General features: G+C 40.9%; 1 protein-coding gene across 2 annotated transcripts in view; it reads right to left on the bottom strand.

The window, feature by feature from the left end:
• Positions 1–1,182: 1,182 nt before the first annotated feature.
• Positions 1,183–19,700, bottom strand: part of OIP5 (Opa interacting protein 5) — a 31,508-nt gene continuing 12,990 nt past the window's right edge. The window contains exons 4-5 of one of the 2 annotated variants that reach the window (XM_004056013.4): positions 14,996–15,077; positions 1,183–12,157 (exon numbers count right to left, since the gene is read on the bottom strand). In XM_004056013.4, coding sequence (XP_004056061.2) covers positions 12,062–12,157; positions 14,996–15,077 — 178 coding nt within the window. In that variant the 3' untranslated portion in view covers positions 1,183–12,061. The remainder of the gene's footprint in view (positions 12,158–14,995; positions 15,078–19,700) is intronic. The other variant, XM_055363427.2, reaches the window with a different exon arrangement.

The raw sequence follows: 19,700 nt of genomic DNA on the forward strand, positions 1-19,700 counted from the left end.
TGAGTGCAGTGATGCAATCTTGGCTCACTGAAATCTCTGCCTCCCAGGTTCAAGCGATTCTCCTGCCTCGGCTTCCTGAGTAGCTGGGACTACAGGCACCCGTTACCACACCCAGCTAATTTTTGTATCTTTAGTAGAGACGGGGTTTCACCATGTTGGCCAGGCTGGTCTTGAACTCCGGACCTGGTGATCCACCCGCCTCGGCTTCCCGAAGTGCTGGGTTTACAGATGTAAGCCACTGCACCCGGCCTATTCTTTTCTTTACATTTTAGATATTGTTTTGAGTCAGCTTATGCAAAAGTACCTGTCCTAATCTTTCTGTTTTTATTTTGTATTTCTAGGTGTCTCTATGTTGTCTCCTAGAGTGGGTAGTCCTGCTTCTTTTACCCAGTTACTTTCCCTGTTCTTGAAATGTGGCTATCACTTGTCTACACATTACCTCCATGATTTGGAATGGAAAAGGCCACTTTTCTTTTTGTTCTGCCTCTCAAATTCAACACAGAGGAGCTCCTAGGATTCCAGTTATCCTGCTAACATCTCCAGGAAGAAAGAAGCAACTCGCATGGGTCTTTTGCTATTTGCTTAATTATAAAGACATCATTTTGCAAGCAGAAGGCTGAGTTTCATTTGAAACAGGTGCTTAGGTGGTGGTATTTGTGAATACTTTTCATTCCAAGCAAGAAGACTAAAGAAGTAGCAAGTATGAATGACTTCAGGGTTTAAAAAAAATGTCTTCCAGTTTCAGCCACTACCATGATAAGCACAGTTGAGACTGCAGCAGTAAATTCCAAATATGTGTTTCTAATTTGACGTGAAAGATACTAAAAATTTATATTTGTATATTTAAATCCTGGCTCATCCTGTGACATAGATTTACTGAATAGGAACAAAGGCCCAATTTTAAACAAAAACCTAGGCCGGGTGTGGTGGCTCACGCCTGTAATCCCAACACTTTGGGAGGCCAAGGCAGGCAAATCACCTGAGGTTGGGAGTTTGAGACCAGCCTGACCAACATGGAGAAACCCCATCTCTACTAAAAATAGAAAATTAGCCAGGCGTGGTGGTAGATACCTGTAATCCCAGCTACTCGTGAGGCTGAGGCAGGAGAATTGCTTGAACCCAGGAGGCGGAGGTTGCAGTGAACTGAGATTGCACCACTGCACTCCAGCCTGGGCGACAGAGTGAGACTCTGTCTCAGAAAAATAAAAAAAACTTTGGACATAGAGGAGTTGGGGGCAGAGGGGGGAGGATGAGAGAATTTTCCATGTAACTCCTTTTCCTTAAGAAAAAGGAAAAATCCCTCATGCAGTGCCATCTGACTTTATGGTGTTTCACATTATATAGTTTTTTTTTTTTATAAACGCATAAGATTAACTCTTCCTGCAACCCAAGGTCGATACTTGGATGTTTGATTTTTATTTATTTATTTATTTATTTTTTGAGGCAGTCTCTCTCTGTTGCCCAGGCTGGAGTGATGCATGATTTCTGCTCACTGCAGTCTCTCCCACCCGGGTTCAAGCGATTCTCCTGCCTCAGCCTCCCAAGTAGCTAGGATTACAGGCACGCACCACCACGCTCAGCCTGATTTCTAGGCTGAAAAGGCTGGGACTCAGGTACTTTCCCCAGTTGGGACTGAACTTTCTCATCAGAGAATGGGCCTCAGAAGCAATGTTCCCAAACTTGTGGTTGGGTCATCGTGGAAAAGAAACCTCAAATAAGAAAAATAATTACAATAAGAAATGGATTGTCTTTTTTCCCACAACAGTTATACGTTATAAAGAACAGACTGTCGTAGAAAACTGTCTTTGCTTCCAAATCAGTAGAGGACCATTGTATGTATTGTCAGGTCTTTATATAAGAGTGAAACCTTTATTTATGCTTCTTGTGAGTAGAGAATAAATTTTAAAACTAATTAGATGAAATTAAGAACAGAGTATTGGAACATCTCTGTGTTTTCCGGAATGTTTACTCAGGTCCATGAATGCTGTGATGCTGGGAACTTAGGGAAGATTCACCAAAATTTGAGAGTGATAAAAATGGCCTAAAATGGGAAATGGTGAGCACTCTTATTATTAGTGAGATTGGTCAATCAGCCCATTTGAAATGGGTAAGAAATACTTTCAGTAAAATAATTACATATTATATATAAAATATTTCTTTTTTTGAGGGCAGCTACTGAGTGATAAAAGCATAATAGAAATCACTTTGGTTAAAAGTAACTCAAATTTTTCTCTTAAGTAATCTACCAACTTCCTGATGTTTTTCTTTAATATTTTGGAACTGTTCAAGACAGAATGGAGCCTACATATATGGGTTCCACTAGTATGTTGAAAATGTCATATCATGGAGAATGGAGACACCTTCCAGGTGTCTGTTAAACCCATCTTCTCTGTGTACTTCTGGCATCTTTTTTGGTAGGATCATTTGGCAGCGGGTAGAGGACCTGTACTTTTGGCACCATTGAAACCAGCTCTGGCCCACTTGTTTGAATAGCTGTCAGACTCAGCGTCTCTATATGCTTTATATACAGTTGAGAGAACCAGTGTTTAATGCTCTTGAAATTGTATCTTCCATGCTTCAGACCAGATGCATTTAACAAAATGGATATATTCCAGCTGTAGTTGCCCAGTGTTTACTTAACACATCTACATTTTTTTCTTGTCTATTTTGGTCCCCTTGATAGGAAAAGCTATAATTTTAGGCAGGACTATACGTCGATTTGTAGCCATGCTTCCTTCCTTTCCCTTGCTCATCCATGTTAGCTGGCAGTTTTTCTTTTGAAAAGTTAAAACCGGGATATGTGCAATAGAAATATATATATATATATGTATATTTTAATACTTGTGGACAAATGTTACAAGTTGTTTAAGAACAACAAAATCACCAATGTCTTCCATTTTGAGATGTGTATAGTTTTGTAAGCATTAGTGCTTGGTAGCATATTGTAGTGCCATGTTAGGGGTTAGTGCATGAGTCTAGTGATTTTAAACTTCAGGATGAATTATTGATAATAACAAATAGTGTAAAAAGAGTGGAAAATCTAAACCTTTTCTTTTTCCATAATGTCTAAATCTGTTATATTCTTCCTGGGGAAAAGAGATTAAGGCCCAAAAGACTCATTTATGAATAGAAATGTGGGGTCAAAATCTGAGATACTATGTTTGAGGACATTTCAGCTTTCCATAAGGTATCTGGAAACCAGCTGTCTTTGTGTCTTATGAAACCTCAAGTCAAAATGAGACCGCATTTAATTATTCTGCTTTGCTCTTTTTTTGGGGTGGGGGGAGATAGAGTTTCACTCTGTCACCCAGGCTGGAGTGCAGTGGCACAATCTTTGCTCACTGTAACCTCTGCCTCTTGGGTTCAAGTGATTCTCGTGCCCCAGCCTCCCGAGTAGCTGGGACTACAGGCACGTACCACCACGCCCAGCTAATTTTTGTATTTTTAGTAGAGACGGGGTTTTGCCGTGTTGGCCAGGCTGGTCTCAAACTCCTGACCTCAAGTAATCCACCTGGCCTGCTCTTTTCATGTCTTAACATGGCATGTCTTTTAGGTTCATTATTTTCCTACTCCTTGTATGTCAAGAAATTACATTTTGCATGTCTTACGGAGATGCTGTTAATTGCTTCAGTGAGTGCTTTTCTAATCTCCAGACCATTTACATTTCCTGTTTGCAGCATGCTGTGTGCAAACACTCAGTAATTTGGAGTATTCAATTATTTGTTAGGGCTCTTCCTATTTCCAAGTGTGCTGAATTGTCTGTTGATGGGATTTTCAGACCTTTTCATGAGAACTGGAAATGTAGCTGGGTGGCACCTACCTAGGTTGCTACGTAGTAAGTAGACTTTTTCTCTTGGGTATAGTAAGCCTCAGACAGCTTTCACTTTTATCTACTTTACTTGTGGAAATAAAACAGTTGTTTTGTTCTGAAAGAATAAGATAGCTTTCTGTAGAGAAGGAATTCCTACCTCTAAAAGCTGCCTTGAGAACTCAGAAGTGGCAGTTTTCTGAGGTGATTTTAAAATTTCAGTATTAGGGAGAGTCCAGCATTTGCTGACACAGATTCTACATAACTAATGTATGATAGCAAATGCAAAACTATTATAATGTGGTGTATCTTGTGCATACACAGGTTAGAACAAGTAGACTCTGGCAGCAGATCTCCAGAGACCCAAGTTTAGATTCTCATAGTGTATTTGAAGTAGTTATACTCCTGGCTTAAGTAGTTTAGTGCCTGGGAGAATCCATTACTGAAAAGCATTTAACTTAAAAAAAAAAAAAAAAAAAAAAAAACCTGAAAAGGTAGTGAATACAGAATAGCACAATATATAGGAAAGGATATTTCCTGTTGAAAAAGAAAAAGCCATAAAATGCATAGTAATTTTCAAGAGGTAGAATTTTAGTAGCAATAAGTTTGTGCATGTATAGTAATTTGCATTAGCAAGGTTGTACAATAGAATAAGTGATACTACTTGAGTTTGTGGGGCTCTGCAACCAAGAGTTGCACAAAGGCCAGGTGCGGTGGCTCACGCCTATAATCCCAGCACTTTGGGAGGCCAAGGTGGGCGGATCACAAGGTCAAGAGATCAGGACCATCCTGGCCAACATGGTGAAATGCCATCTCTACTAAAAATACAAAACTTAGCTGGGCATGGTGGCACATGCCTGTAATCCCAGCTAGCTACTGGGGAGGCTGAGGCAGGAGAATCACTTAAACCTGGGAGGCGGAGGTTGCAGTGAGCTGAGATCACACCACTGTACTCCAGCCTGGTGACAGTAAGACTCCACCTCAAACAAACAAACAAAAAATGCACAAAAGGAAAAAATGTTCTGGATGAAGACCATATGAAAGGTACTTTCTTTTAGAACAGTATGAATGTATATGAATTTATCTTTATGTGAGAAATAATCTTTTTTGTAAGTTAAAGGTTAAAGACCCTGTTTGTTTCCTAAATCAGAGGGTTAGAGCTGTTGAAATTAAACCTTTATAGTGCTTAACCTGGAAACAAATGTACTACAGCCCCACTGAAGCCGCTCTATGGGTTTTTTGCTTACGATGTTTTAGCAACAGGCATTTATTTTGTAGAATGGTATACTTTCTGCTTTGTCTCCTCATCTTTCTCCACTGGTTTCCTGGGTACATTTTTTTTAAAGGGAGAGAAGTTTGTGAGTTTAATGTTTTAAAAAAACTCCCAAGAACATGGATAAGCCGGATTTCTCAGATGCTTATGATTAGGGAGTTAGGATTTAAAGATGCAAAGCAGAAGAACTGAAAGTAATAGCCAGTGAATATGTTTCGGTGGGCGAGATGTGAAACCTTGTCTAATATAGATGTGTCCTATGGCCTGTGACTGCTTATTCTTTATCAATGAGAACCCAGCAAACTAGTTTCTTGATCTGAGGAACCACACAGCTCACATCAGAATATAATAGTGGAACTAGGGTGACTTCACTCCCTTTCACCTGATGTCTATCTTGGCCTTTTAGCACCTTGACTATCCCTGAAAAGACTGGGTCTTTGTTTTTCCAGGGAAAAAACGAAGTGATGTAGATCTAAGAAATAGTGCCTCTTTAATATTTAATTCTTACATGACAACTAACACACAGGGAAAAGGCTATGTTAAGTTGATTATAGCTCCTCTTTAAATGTCCTATGCTGTCAGTTGGTCTTAGAGACATTGGAATAACCAAGCAATATTCAGACATCTGCACTATCTGGGGACAGCGCTACGTAGTACAATGATGTCAGCAGTTCAGTTACTTGGAACAATTAAAGATTACTCTTAACAGCCATGTTAATACATCTAAATGCTAAAATATACTACAAGTTTTTCCTAGTCTTGAAAGTATACAGTTAATTACTTTTCAAAGTTACTGTGGTCTCATGTTTACTCTTCTTGTATCTGTGATATGCAAAAAGATGAAGACTCTTGGCCTCCAGGAGTTTACATTCTCATGGTGCTGTTGGTTCAAGCAGATTGCTTTAGTTTATTAATGAACATTGCTTGGCTATTATATCCTATTTGGAAGGATCCCTTGGCGAACAGTTTTAAAAAGCAGAGGGCTGTGCTAAATTTCAGGGTATTGATAGCTTGAGTTTACATTGTATTAGCCCTGCTCGTTATCATTTTTTTCCCCAGGGAGCTATGCAGGTAATGCTCATTAGCATGAATCAGAAAAGAAACCATTCTGCCTAAGAGCATCTTAACCATCCTCCTAAACCACCTATGCTCTCCTGTTATAGTTGTCAGTAAATCGCCAAGAAAATTAACAGTTCCTTAAGACTCTACATCCCTCAATTCTCTTTCTTTTCCCAGAATTTGTACATCATTCTCTACTCAGATGGACCAGGATTTGCATATAAGCCTTTTAAAACTGACTAGTGGTCCTAATTTTAACATTTTTGTGTATGACTCCTATCCCTTTTCTGAAGCAGCATTGTGATAGATGTGGAGCTTCTACCTGCATTTCTAAGCAATTATTAACCCAACTTTTGAGTTGAAACTTGCATGGATCCTTGTTATTTCCCCTAATTCCTCTGAATCAAGGAATTTATTTTGCATGCTTATTAAACTCAAACTGGGTCTGATTGAAAGTGCAAGCAATAGTGACAGGACCTTAACTCTGGTTTTAGAGTACGAACATTCTAATGCATGACTCGAAATGTCCAGTGTTGTGGTTACTAGTTATTTTATATATGCATTTGTTAATAATGAAGCAATAGAGACTAAGACCAATAGCTTGAATATATTCAGATTACTTTCATGTTTTAATAAAGAATTTTTCTTACTTCCATTGAAAATGGGAAGTAGAAGATAAACGGGGGCAACCACAAGACATTCAAACTGTCAGGACTAGGGCGTAGCAGTGCCCACCCTCTAACCACTTGCCTGGTTCCATTAGTCCCCAAGCATGTTTGAAAACAAAAGACACAAACTAAGCATGCTGAATAAAACTAGCTGCTATGGCTATAATAATCAGAAAGGTGCAGAGTTTCAGAAAGAGTAGGAAAGTAGGGAATGCCAGTATGGAGTATGTAAAATAACTAGATATGGATGTGGGGTTTGTTTATGATATGGTTTATGTAGACAAAGTTTTAGGTCTTTTAAAACTGGGATTTGAGTTGAAAAGAGTCAGGATGCACATATTTCCACTATTTCAGGATTTTCAGATGACTAGGCACATGTTGTGGATGATAATGGTACCAACTACCAATGACCAACTATAAAGTACCCCTGCGATAAGGGAGACTTCCTTTTTGTAGAATAGTCCTGAAAATACTGACAGATCTGTGGTTAGTTTGTTATTTTATTGCATAAAAAAACAGTTTAAACAAATTTTATAGCCAAAGTTTTATCCTTGATGGGTTTGGCCAGACTACAATTTCTTGACTAAAGCTTTTAATGCCAGGTTAAACAGGAGAAACTTTTTCCACTAGAAGAAAATCCTTGCTATCTATTTTTTCCAATAGAAGAAAATCCTTGCTATTTATTTTATTTGATGAATAAACAAATTTATTGCAGTAGCTTAAAAAAAATTTTTTTTTTTTAAACAGTCTCACTCTGTCACCCAGGCTGGAGTGAAGCAATGTGATCTCAGCTCACTGCAACCTCCACCTCTCGAGTAGCTGGGATTACAGACATGCACCACCACCCTCAGCTAATTTTTGTATTTTTAGTAGAGATGGGGTTTCGCCATGTTGGCCAGGCTGGTCTTTAACTCCTGGCCTTACGTGATCCGCCCCCCTCTTAGCCTTCCAAAGTGCTGGGATTACAGGTGTGAGCCACTGCACCTGGCCTGTAGTAGCTTAAAATTTTCCTTGAGAAAATTCCTGACTTTAAAAATAACCCTTATATAAGTACAAGTGATTGTGACAAATGACGTAAAAATGGCATTCATGATGTCTGAAACAAGCCTAAATAGAATTCAAGATTAGACTAAATGATTTTCACAAGGCACATTCAAGGTTTTACATTCTATGATTGAAAAAAATTTTTTGAAAACTTTTTATTTCATTCTTTCCTGTAGGATTTTGCTACAAATAACTTTGGGAATGAATAAAGTGGAATGGTAACTTTTGAGTGGTTCAGAATTGAATTAGACTTCCTGTGACTGTGATGTTTGGTTTCCATTCAAATATATGAAGTGAGATGTCATATCCTGAATATAGTTTGTCTTCCCCAATTACTTGATAGCATGTCTGTCAGCCAGTAAAGATTAAGTACAGAGTTTCTCTAAATTCCTCCGATTATTCCACTAAGGCACATTAAAATACTTAATTTTGGGAAACCAAACATCACAGATTTCTCCATGAAGTCCTAAATCTTCTTTAAAGTTAGAATAGGTATCTTAGTTACTGACAGTATTCAGGTTTTTTTCTCCCTTGGTGATATGTCATTCCATCAGTGAAAAAATATTTTCTCCCAGGGATAAGAAAGGTATTCTGGTAATACATTATCATCAATCCTTAAACAGTAACAGTCTTGGCACTTATCATAAAACCGACCCATTTCTTATAACCAGAAAGATTATCTTAGACTGTCCTTCACATTATACTTTACTTACTGCCTTGTAAGAATAAGAGTTGCTCACTGTGTTTACTTGCTGTCCTCCATATTCTCCATTGCACCATTGGTGTATGACGTTAAGAGTTTCACTGAATATTATTTTAAGTATTACAAAAGGCAGCTTGCTTCTTAATCTATGCATCTTTGGGGTTTTTGAAGAAATTTAATTCTTTGATGTAAAAAGGAACTGTTAAAGTTGGAAACTCTGCACCTGTGTATATATATATTTTAGCAATAAAGCAGCATGGGCTGAGAATGCACTGAAATCTCATTGTGTGTCGTTACTTGAAATGGGTAATTTTAAATAATGCAGTACATACTGATGATGGGAGAAGGAGCCTTTCCAAAGACCTGTGCCAAAGTACTCTTCAGATGTTAAAGAACAAAGGACCAGGTTACTTGAGACCTAGCTGTAGCAGTTTCCAGTGTGTTGTACAGTGGAACAGGCAGCCATTCAAACCTCAATATGTAATGTTGCTTTTACAGCCATAAGGAGTTTTGGAATACTTTTTCTAACATATATGTAATTGCCTTTATTTTGTGTCTCTATGTGTGTATCCACATACATGGAGTTTAATAATAGTATTCATTGAGCACCAACTATGTGATAAGCACTGCTCTAATTACATTAGATGCATTAATTAACTCATTTAATGCTCACTACAGCTCTAATTACTATAGTTTTTATCCCTATTTTACATAGAAGGAACTTAAAACAGATAAATTGTTCCAGTTCATGGCTAGTAAGTACCCAAGCCACAGTTTCAATCCAGTTTGGTTCCAGAGCCTGCTCACTTACCAGGATGCTATATTGTGCTTCTCAAAAAATAGAAAAGGAAGAAGTATACTTTCACTCTATATTTTGTCACACATCTCTTTTTTCTAGAGTGAGCATGTAATCTGAAAAAAATCTATTTAAAGCTAGCCAGTTTAATTTGACATAAAGTTCAAGCATTTAATTTTATTTATTTATTTATTTATTTATTTATTTATTTAGAGACGGAGTCTTGCTCTGTCACCCAGAGCAACCAAGGGTGACTCAATGTGGTATTTATTAGGTCTTTTTTTTTTTGAGACGGCGTCTTGCTCTGTCACCCAGGCTGGCATGCAGTGGCATGATCTTGGCTCCCCACAACTTCTGCCTCCCAGGTTCAAGCAATTCTCCTGCCTCAGCCTCCCGAGTAGTGGGACTACAGACGCACGCCACATGCTCAGCTAATTTCTGTATTTTTAGTAGAGACGGGGTTTCACTATGTTGGGCAGGCTGGTCTGGAACTCCTGACCTCGTGATCCAACCGCCTCGGCCTCCCAAAGTGCTGGGATTACAGGCGTGAGCCACTGCACCTGGCCTATGTTAGGTCTTATTCTTTAAAAAGTAAAAGCTTTTATTGTGCTGGTTTTTGCCAGAAAGCATCAACCTTGCTTATAGGACCAAATTTTTGCAACTCTACGCATAATCAGACCTAGCACAATGGCTCACCACTGTAATTCCAACACTTCAGAAGGCTGAAGTGAGGATCCCTTGAGCCCAGTTTGAGCCCACAGTGAGGCCTTGTCTCTACAATTTTTTTTTTTTTTTTAAATTAGCCAGGCGTGGTGACACAAACCTGTGGTGCCAGCTATTCAGGATACAGTTGGGAGGATCACTTGAGACCAGGAAGTCAAGGCTGCAGTGGGCCATGTTCACACCTCTGCACTCAGGCCTGGGTGACAGAGTGAGACCCTGTCTCACCACCCTCCCCTCAAAAAAAGCATAAGCAGGCCAGTCGCAGTAGCTCATGCCTGTTATCCTAGCAGTTTGGGAGGCCAAGGCGGGTGGATTTGCCTGAGCTCAGGAGTTCGAGACCACCCTGGGCAACACGGTGAAACCCCGTCTCTACTAAAACACAAAAAATTAGCCGGGCGTGGTGGCATGCACCTGTAATCCCAGCTACTCAGGAGGCTGAGACAGGAGAATCGCTTCAACACTCGGGAGATGGCAGTCGCAGAGATCAGGCCACTGCACGCCAGCCTGGGCGACAGAGCAAGACTCCATCTCGGGAAGAAAAAAAAAAAAAATTCTGCTAGCTACATCCCAGCCAAGTTAGCTTTTCTATCCTCCACCACTTGGATATGTAATTTCTTGATTGTGCTAGTGCCAAAGGCTCTCCTTAGTGGTCTGCTTGCTGCCCTTCCCACCTGTTTTCCATAGGACAACCACAGTGACATTCTGAAAAAGTAAATTTGATTAGGCAGGCCTTCTTTTAAGGACCTCATAAAGGTCATCCCTCCATCACCTTATTAATTCCTATTCATCTTTCAGACCACCGCTGAAACTTCACTTCTACACAGAGGGTTTCTTTCCCAGAAACCCAGACCAGGTCAGTTACCTGCTTTATGTGCGTGTATCCCTGTGTTCCTTTACTTCAAAACCCTTACTAGCGTCATAATTTTACATATATTTTTTTTTTTTTTAGATGGAGTTTCACTCTGTCGCCCAGGCTGGAGTGCAGTGGCACGATCTCGGCTGACGGCAGCCTCTACCTGCTGGGTTCAAGCAATTCTTCTGCCTCAGGTTCCTGAGTAGCTGGGATTACAGGTGCGCACCACCATGCCTGGCTAATTTTTGTATTTTTAGTAGAGACGAGGTTTCACCACGTTGGCGAGGCTGGTCTTGAACTCCTGATCTCAAGTGATCCACTGCCTCGGCCTCCAAAAATCTGGAATTACAGATGTGAGCCACCGCGCCAGGCCTGTAATTTTACATATCTTTATGTGATTATTTGAATGTCCCTCTCTGACTAGATTATAAATTCTAAGGATAGTGTGTCTATTTTTGCTTACCTTTTATCCCCAGCACCTAGTCTAACACTTTACAAATATATATATTAAATTAATATTTTGATAAGTTACTCAAAGTGCTACATAAAACAAAATTATAGAAAATAGTACTTTGGTAACTGTTTCGTTTTATCATTGCTTTCATTATTTCTCTGTTAACCTCAGTTTACAACTGAAAAAGAGACAAATTGTATATTATTCAGGCAATTTATTAAACATTACCTATAGAATATTATGATCTGTATTTTACAGAAGTTAAAAAGTGATTTATTAGTATTCATAACAACTGCTCCATGCAGGAGTAATAGAAGTCAACATTAAGCCCAACTCTATTTTCAGACCAACCATGCAACTTTAGATCAGAGGACACATGAGACTCTGCATCTTAATTCCTAAATTTACAGTCAAAGACATTTTCAGAGATAAGTATTATGAATTCAATAAGAATCTAAAGTAAGTTCTTAAGGCAAATAGCTATAAAAGAGAAGAATCCTTAGTCTCTCATCTTCTAAAAACAGCTTCACAAATAATTTGGAAAATCAGCCTAAAGGTAAATAGAAACTGCATTTCCCCTCCATTCTTGAAGCCAATCTTTTTCAAGAAATGACTAAGCAGCACCTGTTGTTGAAGACAGCAATAAAGCCTGAACCTGACACTCAAGCTTTGGTACAGGATCAGTTTTCTGGCTTGGACTGGTCAGGAGTCACTTCACTCAGAATCTTCATTAGTGATTTCAAGCGATTGTGCGTTAGCACTATCTTCTCTTTCAGCTAGGAAGAGAAATATATAGATATGAGGGCATCTTTTTTTATTTTTACTTATTTTAAGAGACAGGGTCTCACTCTGTTGCCTGAGCTGGAGTACAGTGGCACATTCATAGTTCACTGCAGCCTCAAGCTCCTGCTCTCAAGTGATCCTCCCACTTCAGCCTCCTGATTAGCTAGGACTACAGTCATGTGTTTTAAATTTTCTTTGTAGAGACGGGGATCTTGCTTTGTTGCCCAGGCTGGTGTTGAACTCCTGGCAGTCAGTGATCCTCCTGCCTTGGCCTCCCAAAGTGCTGGAATTACAGACATGAGCCACCATACCAAGATGGATATCTGGGCATTTTAAGCTTAACTATCAATTTGCTGGTCACAAACACCATTTCAAATTTAAGCTAGTTTATATCTAGTAATTGGGAGCTGGCAATGTCTAAATGCATTTGAGGAATAAATTTCTTCTAATTCTGGAAGAACTTTATACAACGTAGCGTACAGTAAGATCTTCAGATGTGGCCAGGCGCAGTGGCTCATGCCTCTAACCCCAGCACTTTGGGAGGCTAAGTCGGGCAGATCACGAGGTCAGGAGATCAAGACCATCCTGGCTAACACGGTGAAAACCCATCTCTACTAAAAATACAAAAACAAAATTAGCCGGGCACGGTGGCGGGCGTCTGTAGTCCCAGCTACTCAGGAGGCTGAGGCAAGAGAATGAGTGAACCCAGGAGGCGGAGCTTGCAGTGAGCCAAGATCGTGCCACTGCATTCCAGCCTGGGTGACAGAGCGAGACTCCGTCTCAAAAAAAAAAAAAAAAAAAAAAAAGATCCTCAGATGTAAAGTTTCATGTGAAAAAAGACAAAACATTGCTGAGCAGCACTGCTACTGTGAAGATGAATAAAGTCTGGTCACAGAGCTTTGTGGAGACAGTCTTCTCCTCCTTTTCCAGTGGCAAGAATTTAGCTTTTCTTTTAACACTTTGTTAACAGTAACAAATGCCTCTCTGACTTTAACATTCTACTAATGGTCTGCAAAGTTAACTCTGGTTATTAGGTTTAGAACAGATAACTGTTGCAATTAGGTAATTTTTAAGAGTTCTTACAGCTATAGTTAGAATGAAATTTAGTGTTGTTACTCAGCAGGGCAAGAGCAGTGGCTTCTGATAATCTCCATTCGCCCCTCCCAGCATAGGATTTCCACCCTACAAGCAAGCTGGGGGCAAGGGCAACTGGGTTCCCAGCTACTGGGGAGGCTGAGGCAGAAGCACTTGAACCTGGCATTCACACCTGTAATCCCAGCAGTTTGGTAGGCCGAGGCGGGTGGGTCACCTGAGCTCGGAAGTTCGAGAACAGCCTGGCCAACATTTTTAGCAGAGATGGTAAAACCCCGTCTCTACTAAAAATACAAAAATTATCTGGCCATGGTAGTGCGCGCCTGTAGTCCCAGGTACTCAGGAGGCTTTTCAGTATTTTTAGTAGAGACAAGGATTCTCCATGTGGGAGAATCGCTTGAACCCGGGAGGAGGGGGTTGCAGTGACCCAAGACTGTGCCACTGCATTCCAGCCTGGGAGGCAGAGTGAGACTTTGTCTCAAAAATAAATAAACAAATAAATGTTTCTGTATTTGCCATATACCTTGAAGAAAATTTCCACAGACTTAAGACGGTTGTTTCCTTTATAATATTCTTCCTGGATCCTATCCATGGAACTCCTCATACTGCCATTCCAAAGTCATTTCCCATACCAATTATTATTATTATTATTTTTGAAACAGATTCTCACTGTCACCCAGGCTAGAATGCAATGGCGTGATCTTGACTCACTGCAACCTCTGCCATCCAGGTCCAAGTGATTCTCCTGCTTCAGCCTCCCGAGTAGCTGGGGCTGGGATTATAGGCGCCTGCCACTGCGCCTGGCTAATTTTTGTAGTTTTAGTAGAGACGGGGTTTCACCATCTTGGCCAGGCTGAACTCCTGACCTCATGATCCACCCACCTCGGCTTCTCAAAGTGCTGGGATTACAGGCGTGAGCCACCGCGCCCAGGCAAGAATTATTTTTTTTTAGACGCAGTCTCGCTCTGTTGCCCAGGCTGGAGTGCAGTGGCGCAGTCTCAGCTCACTGCAACCTCCGCCACCTGGGTTCAAGTGATTCTCCTGCCTCAGTCTCCTAAGTAGCTGGGATTACAGGCGCCCACCACCATGACCGGCTAAATTTTTTTTTTTTTTTGAGACAGAGTCTCGCTCTGTTGCCCAGGCTGGAGTGCAGTGGCACAATCTCAGCTCACTGCAACCTCCACCTCCCAGTTCAAGCAATTCTCCTGCCTCTGCCTCCCAAGTAGCTGGGACTACAGGCACGTGCCACCACGCCCGGCTAATTTTTTGTATTTTTAATAGAGATGGGGTTTCACTGTGTTAGCCAGGATGGTCTCCATCTCCTGACCTCATGATCTGCTCGCCTTGGCCTACCAAAGTGCTGGGATTATAGGCGTGAGCCACCACGCCTGGCGAGGAATTCTTAATAACTGTTTCATCACTCTTATGTCTGAGACAGTTGAGCAATTACAAGGTATTTGCAAAGAAGACAGCTCTATGGCAAGATGATGATATCCATTCCCAGCACAAAGGAGAATACAGGAGTGCAGCAGTTGAGCAGCTTTTCCTTTCTTCCTGAACTACACCTTACAGTGTGGTTTTAGTATTTTGTTTTTCATTACAAATTCAATAGGGAAGGTCAAATCAAGTAAAAAGGATTATTGAGCATCATACCATTTCATCATCCCCAAGTTCATTGGTAGAAGTTATCAAGAGTTGTCTGTATTTTAAAAAAGCATACAACCATCATGAAATTTTACCTCTGCAATCTTTTCTGATAGAGGAACATTTTGAATATCCATCTCTGATGCATTTACTATGGCTTTTGTTTTTAAGAGATAGCTAGATAGGAAAAAAGAGAAAATATTAGTGTCATACCATGGTTAAGATTATAAATGAACCAAACTTACCTTCTAAAGAAAATATGTGTCAAAAAAAGCCTGCCTTCTTAATGATTTTCATTTCAAGACTCATGATGTTACAGTTGGCCCACCATATCCATGGGTATAGCATCCATGGATTCAAACAACCACAGACTAAAAATATTCGGGAAAAAAAACTGGATTGTGTCTGTACTGAACAGGTACAGACTCTTTTTCTTGTCATCATTCCCTTAACATTACAACAAGTTTGTAAATTTCCTATGTAAATTTGTAATGTACATAGCATTTACATTACGTTAGCTGTCATAAGTAATCTGGAGATTATTTTAAAGTATAAAATACATAATTTTATACCTTAAAAAGGAGGATATCCAAAAGTAATATGCAAATATTACACCATGTAATATCAGAAACTTGAGTGTCCATGGATTTTGGTATGTGGTGAGGTCCTGGAACCACAGATACTGAAGGATGACTGCATTTTCTTGGAAAAACAAATTCAAAAATAAACAAATCGGAGAGGATCTCTGCCGCATCCTACCAGAGACAAAATTATCTCAGGGTAAATTAAAGACAAAAACCAGGCTCATATGAATAATTACGACGATTATAAGCTGTACACTTCATCAGTAGGATCCTGTAGCACAGTTTGAAGGAAAGTAATCCCAGTATGAGACATAGTGTTGGTCACCTATTCCCAGTAGCTGTTCCTCACTTTTTTTTTTTGAGATGGAGTCTCGCTCTGTTGCCCAGACTAGAGTGCAGTGGCACAATCTCAGCTCACTGCAACCTCTGCCTCCCGGGTTCAAGCGATTCTCCTGCCTTAGCCTCCCGAGTAGCTGGGATTACAGGCTTGTGCCACCACGCCCAGCTAATTTTTGTATTTTTAGTAGAGATGGGGTTTCACCATGTTGGCGAGGCTGGTCTCGAACTCCTGACCTCAGGTGATCCCCCTGCCTGGGCCTCCCAAAGTGCTGGGATTATAGGCGTGAGCCGAGCCCAGCCTTCCTCACTTCTTTATTGCCAACAGAATCCAGATTTTTGCCATGAGCCTACTGTTACATATTTGCTTTCTCAGATGAGGTGATCATGTGACATAGTTCTGGCCAACAAGGGTAAGAAAATGGGACGGGTGTGCTGGCTCACACCTATAATCCCAGCATTTTGGGAGGCTGAGGCAGGCAGATGGCTTGACATCAGAAATTTGAGACCAGCCTGGGCAACATAGCGAAACTCCATCTCTTTTTTTTTTTTTTTTGAGACAGAGTCTTACTCTGTCACCCAGGCTGAAGTGCAATGGCGAGATCTCGGCTCACTGCAACCTCCGCCTTCCAGGTTCAAGCAATTCTTCTGCCTCAGCCTCCCAAGCAGTTGGGATTACAGGTGCCCACCACCATGCCCAGCTAATTTTTGTATTTTTAGCAGAGACAGGGTTTCACCATATTGGACAGGCTGGTCTTGAATTCCTGACCTCAGGTGATCCGCCTGCCTCACCTCCCAAAGTGCTGGGATTACAGCTGTGAGCCAACATGCCTGGCCAGTGAAACCCCATCTCTACAAAAAATACAAAAATTAGCCAGATGTGGTGGCATGCCTGTAGTCCCAGCTACTTGGGAGGCTGAGTTGGGAGGATCACCTGAACCCAAAAGGTTGAGGCTGCAGTGAACCATGATCGCTCCAGCCTGTGTGACAGTGAGACCCTGTCTCAAAAAAAAAAAAAAAAAAAAAAGAATAAAAAAAAAGATTAAGAAAATTTATGCTGGCGGTGCGCAGTGGCTTATGCGTGTAATCCCAGCACTTTGGGAGGCCGAGGCAGGGGGATCACCTGAGGTCAGGAGTTTGAGACCAGCCTGGCAAACATGGTAAAACCCCATTTCTACTAAAAATACAAAAATTAGCAGGCCGTGGTGGAGTGCACCTGTCGTCCCATCTGCTTGGGAGGCAAGGCAGGAGAATCACTTGAACATGGGAGGCGGAGGTTGCAATGAGCTGAGATCACACCACTGTGTTCCAACTTGGGTGACAGAGCAAGACTCTGTCTCAAAAAAAAAAAAAAAAAAAAAAAAACAAAATTTATGCTGATGAAAAGGGGGAATTTTCTTGTGTTCCCATACTCTCCATATCCTTTTCCTTCATGTTTAGGATGCTATCATCAATAGATGTAATGACTGTAATTGCAGCAGCCATCCCGAATCCAAGAGGAAAAGGCCAAAGTTTCTACTTAATCAAAAAGAATGTCCCGACCTTTTATCCAACTCATTTTAAAGATTAAGAAATTAACCGAAATCCCATAATGCTTTTCAAATTTATGTTAAAAATGTGTTACTAAAAGCTTACTTCCCTGACAAAAATGCAATTATTGCTTCTCTAGAACATTTACTTTTGTACTGATTTCTAAAAAAGATGTGGGATTACTAACAGCACACATTTACAGTTTTTTTCCTGCTTTAAAGTTAATTCTAAATAGAAATTGCTTAAGAATCTAGAAATTGGCAGCGCAGTGGCTCACACCTGTAATCCCAGCACTTTAGGTGGCCAAGGCAGGAGGATCACAAGGTCAGGAGATCAAGACCATGCTGGCTAACACGGTAAAACCCCGTCTCTACTAAAAATACAAAAAAATTAGCCAGACATGGTGGCGGGCGCCTGTAGTCCCAGCTACTCGAGAGGCTGAGGCAGGACAATGGCGTGAACCTGGGAGGCGGAGCTTGCAGTGAGCCGAGATGGTGCCACTGCACTCCAGCTCCAGCCTGGGCGAAAGAGCAAGACTCCGTCTCAAAGAAAAAAAAAAAAGAATCTAAAAATTGAGGCTGGGCATGGTGACTAATGCCTGTAATCTTAATATTTTGGGAAGCCCAGGCAGGAGAATCGCTTGAACCCAGGTGGAGGTTGCAGTGAGCTGAGATCACGCCACTGCACTTCCAGCCTGGGTGACAGAGTGAGACTCCGTCTTTAAAAAAAAAAAGAGAATGATCAATCCATCTCAGGATCTCAGGTATATATTTTGTGTTGGAAATTTGCAATGAAGAACGAATGGTATACCTAATGCACAGTGAGCAACCCATGGTAAAGGACTGGCTGATAAGTTTTATTGTTTAGTCAACCATAACTCAGCCAAAAACATCTATCTAAGCATAAGAAATGAGAAAAAGCGGCCAGGCGCGGTGGCTCATTCCTGTAATCCCAGCACCTTAGGAGGCCAAGGCGGGCGGATCACAAGATCAGGGAGATCGAGACCATCCTGGCTAACACGGTGAAACCCCGTCTCTACTAAAAATACAAAAAATTAGCCAAGCGTGGTGGTGGGCGCCTGTAGTCCCAGCTACTTGGGAGGCTGAGGCAGGAGAATGGTGTGAACCCAGGGGGCGAAGCTTACAGTGAACCAAGATCACGTCACTGCACTCCAGCCTGGGTGCCACAGCAAGACTCCATCTCAAAAAAAAAAAAAAAAGACATGAGAAAAAGGAAACCTTTTAGTTTTATGAAAGGAAAATAAGCTTGTGAGTTAAGACATGCTCAAATCTCAGCTCTTCCACCTCTTTGAGCCCTAGTTTTCTTAAACTATATTAAGAACTCAGTGATATAAGCATAATGCCTACATAAACTAGGTTGTCAATGCTTGTTTTTGTTTTTTAATGGTCAAGGAAACACTTCTAAGGATGTTTCAGTTTCTTGTAATAAGTAAAAAAGCTTAAGTTAAAAGTGCAATTTATTAGGAAAATAATGAAATAGCCAATGTAATTCATGAGAAAGGATAACCAGTAGGGTAGTTTTTCTGACACTATGAGGCTACATGATCATTATTTTTACTTTTCTCTGTGTCTGCTTCATGTTTTACTGCAGAGAAGACTTCCCTGCAGCTACATGCATCACATGGGAAATAGCTATCCCATACATAGAGCTTTCCTTCCAAACTTCAACACTAGTACTATCTACACGTAACTGGTATTTCTGGGCCCTTGTTTCAAATTCCTAAGGTAGAAAACTGGTTGGCTTAGTTTGGGTCAGGTATCCATTTTTCTTTTTTTTTTTTTTTTGAGACAGAGTGTAGCTCTGTTGCCAGGCTGGAGTGCAGTGGCGCGATCTTGGTTCACTGCAACCTCTGACTCCCCGGTTCAAGTGATTCTCCTGCCTCAGCCTCCCAAGTAGCTAGGATTACAGGCATGCGCCACCATGCCCAGCTAATTTTTTTGTATTTTTAGTAGAGATGGGGTTTCCCATGTTGGCCAGGATGATCTCGATCTCCTGACCTCATGATCTGCCCACCTCGGCCTCCCAAAGTACTGGGATTACAGGCATGAGCTACCACGCCCGGCACCGTTTTTGTTTTTTAAGAGACAGGGTCTTGCTCTGCTCCCCATGCTAGAATACAGTGACACAATCATAGCTCACTGTAACCTTGAACTCCTGGGCTGTAGCTATCCTCCCACCTCAGCCTCCAGAGTAGCTAGGACTACAGGCATACACCACCACACACAGTTAATATTTTAAATTTTTTGTAGAGACAGAGTCTTGCTATGTTGCCTAGGCTGGTCTCAAACTCCTAAGCTCAAACAATCCTCCAACTCAGTCTTCCAAAGTG

This window comes from Gorilla gorilla, chromosome 16, assembly GCF_029281585.2.
Source record: "Gorilla gorilla gorilla isolate KB3781 chromosome 16, NHGRI_mGorGor1-v2.1_pri, whole genome shotgun sequence".
NCBI lineage: Eukaryota > Metazoa > Chordata > Mammalia > Primates > Hominidae > Gorilla > Gorilla gorilla.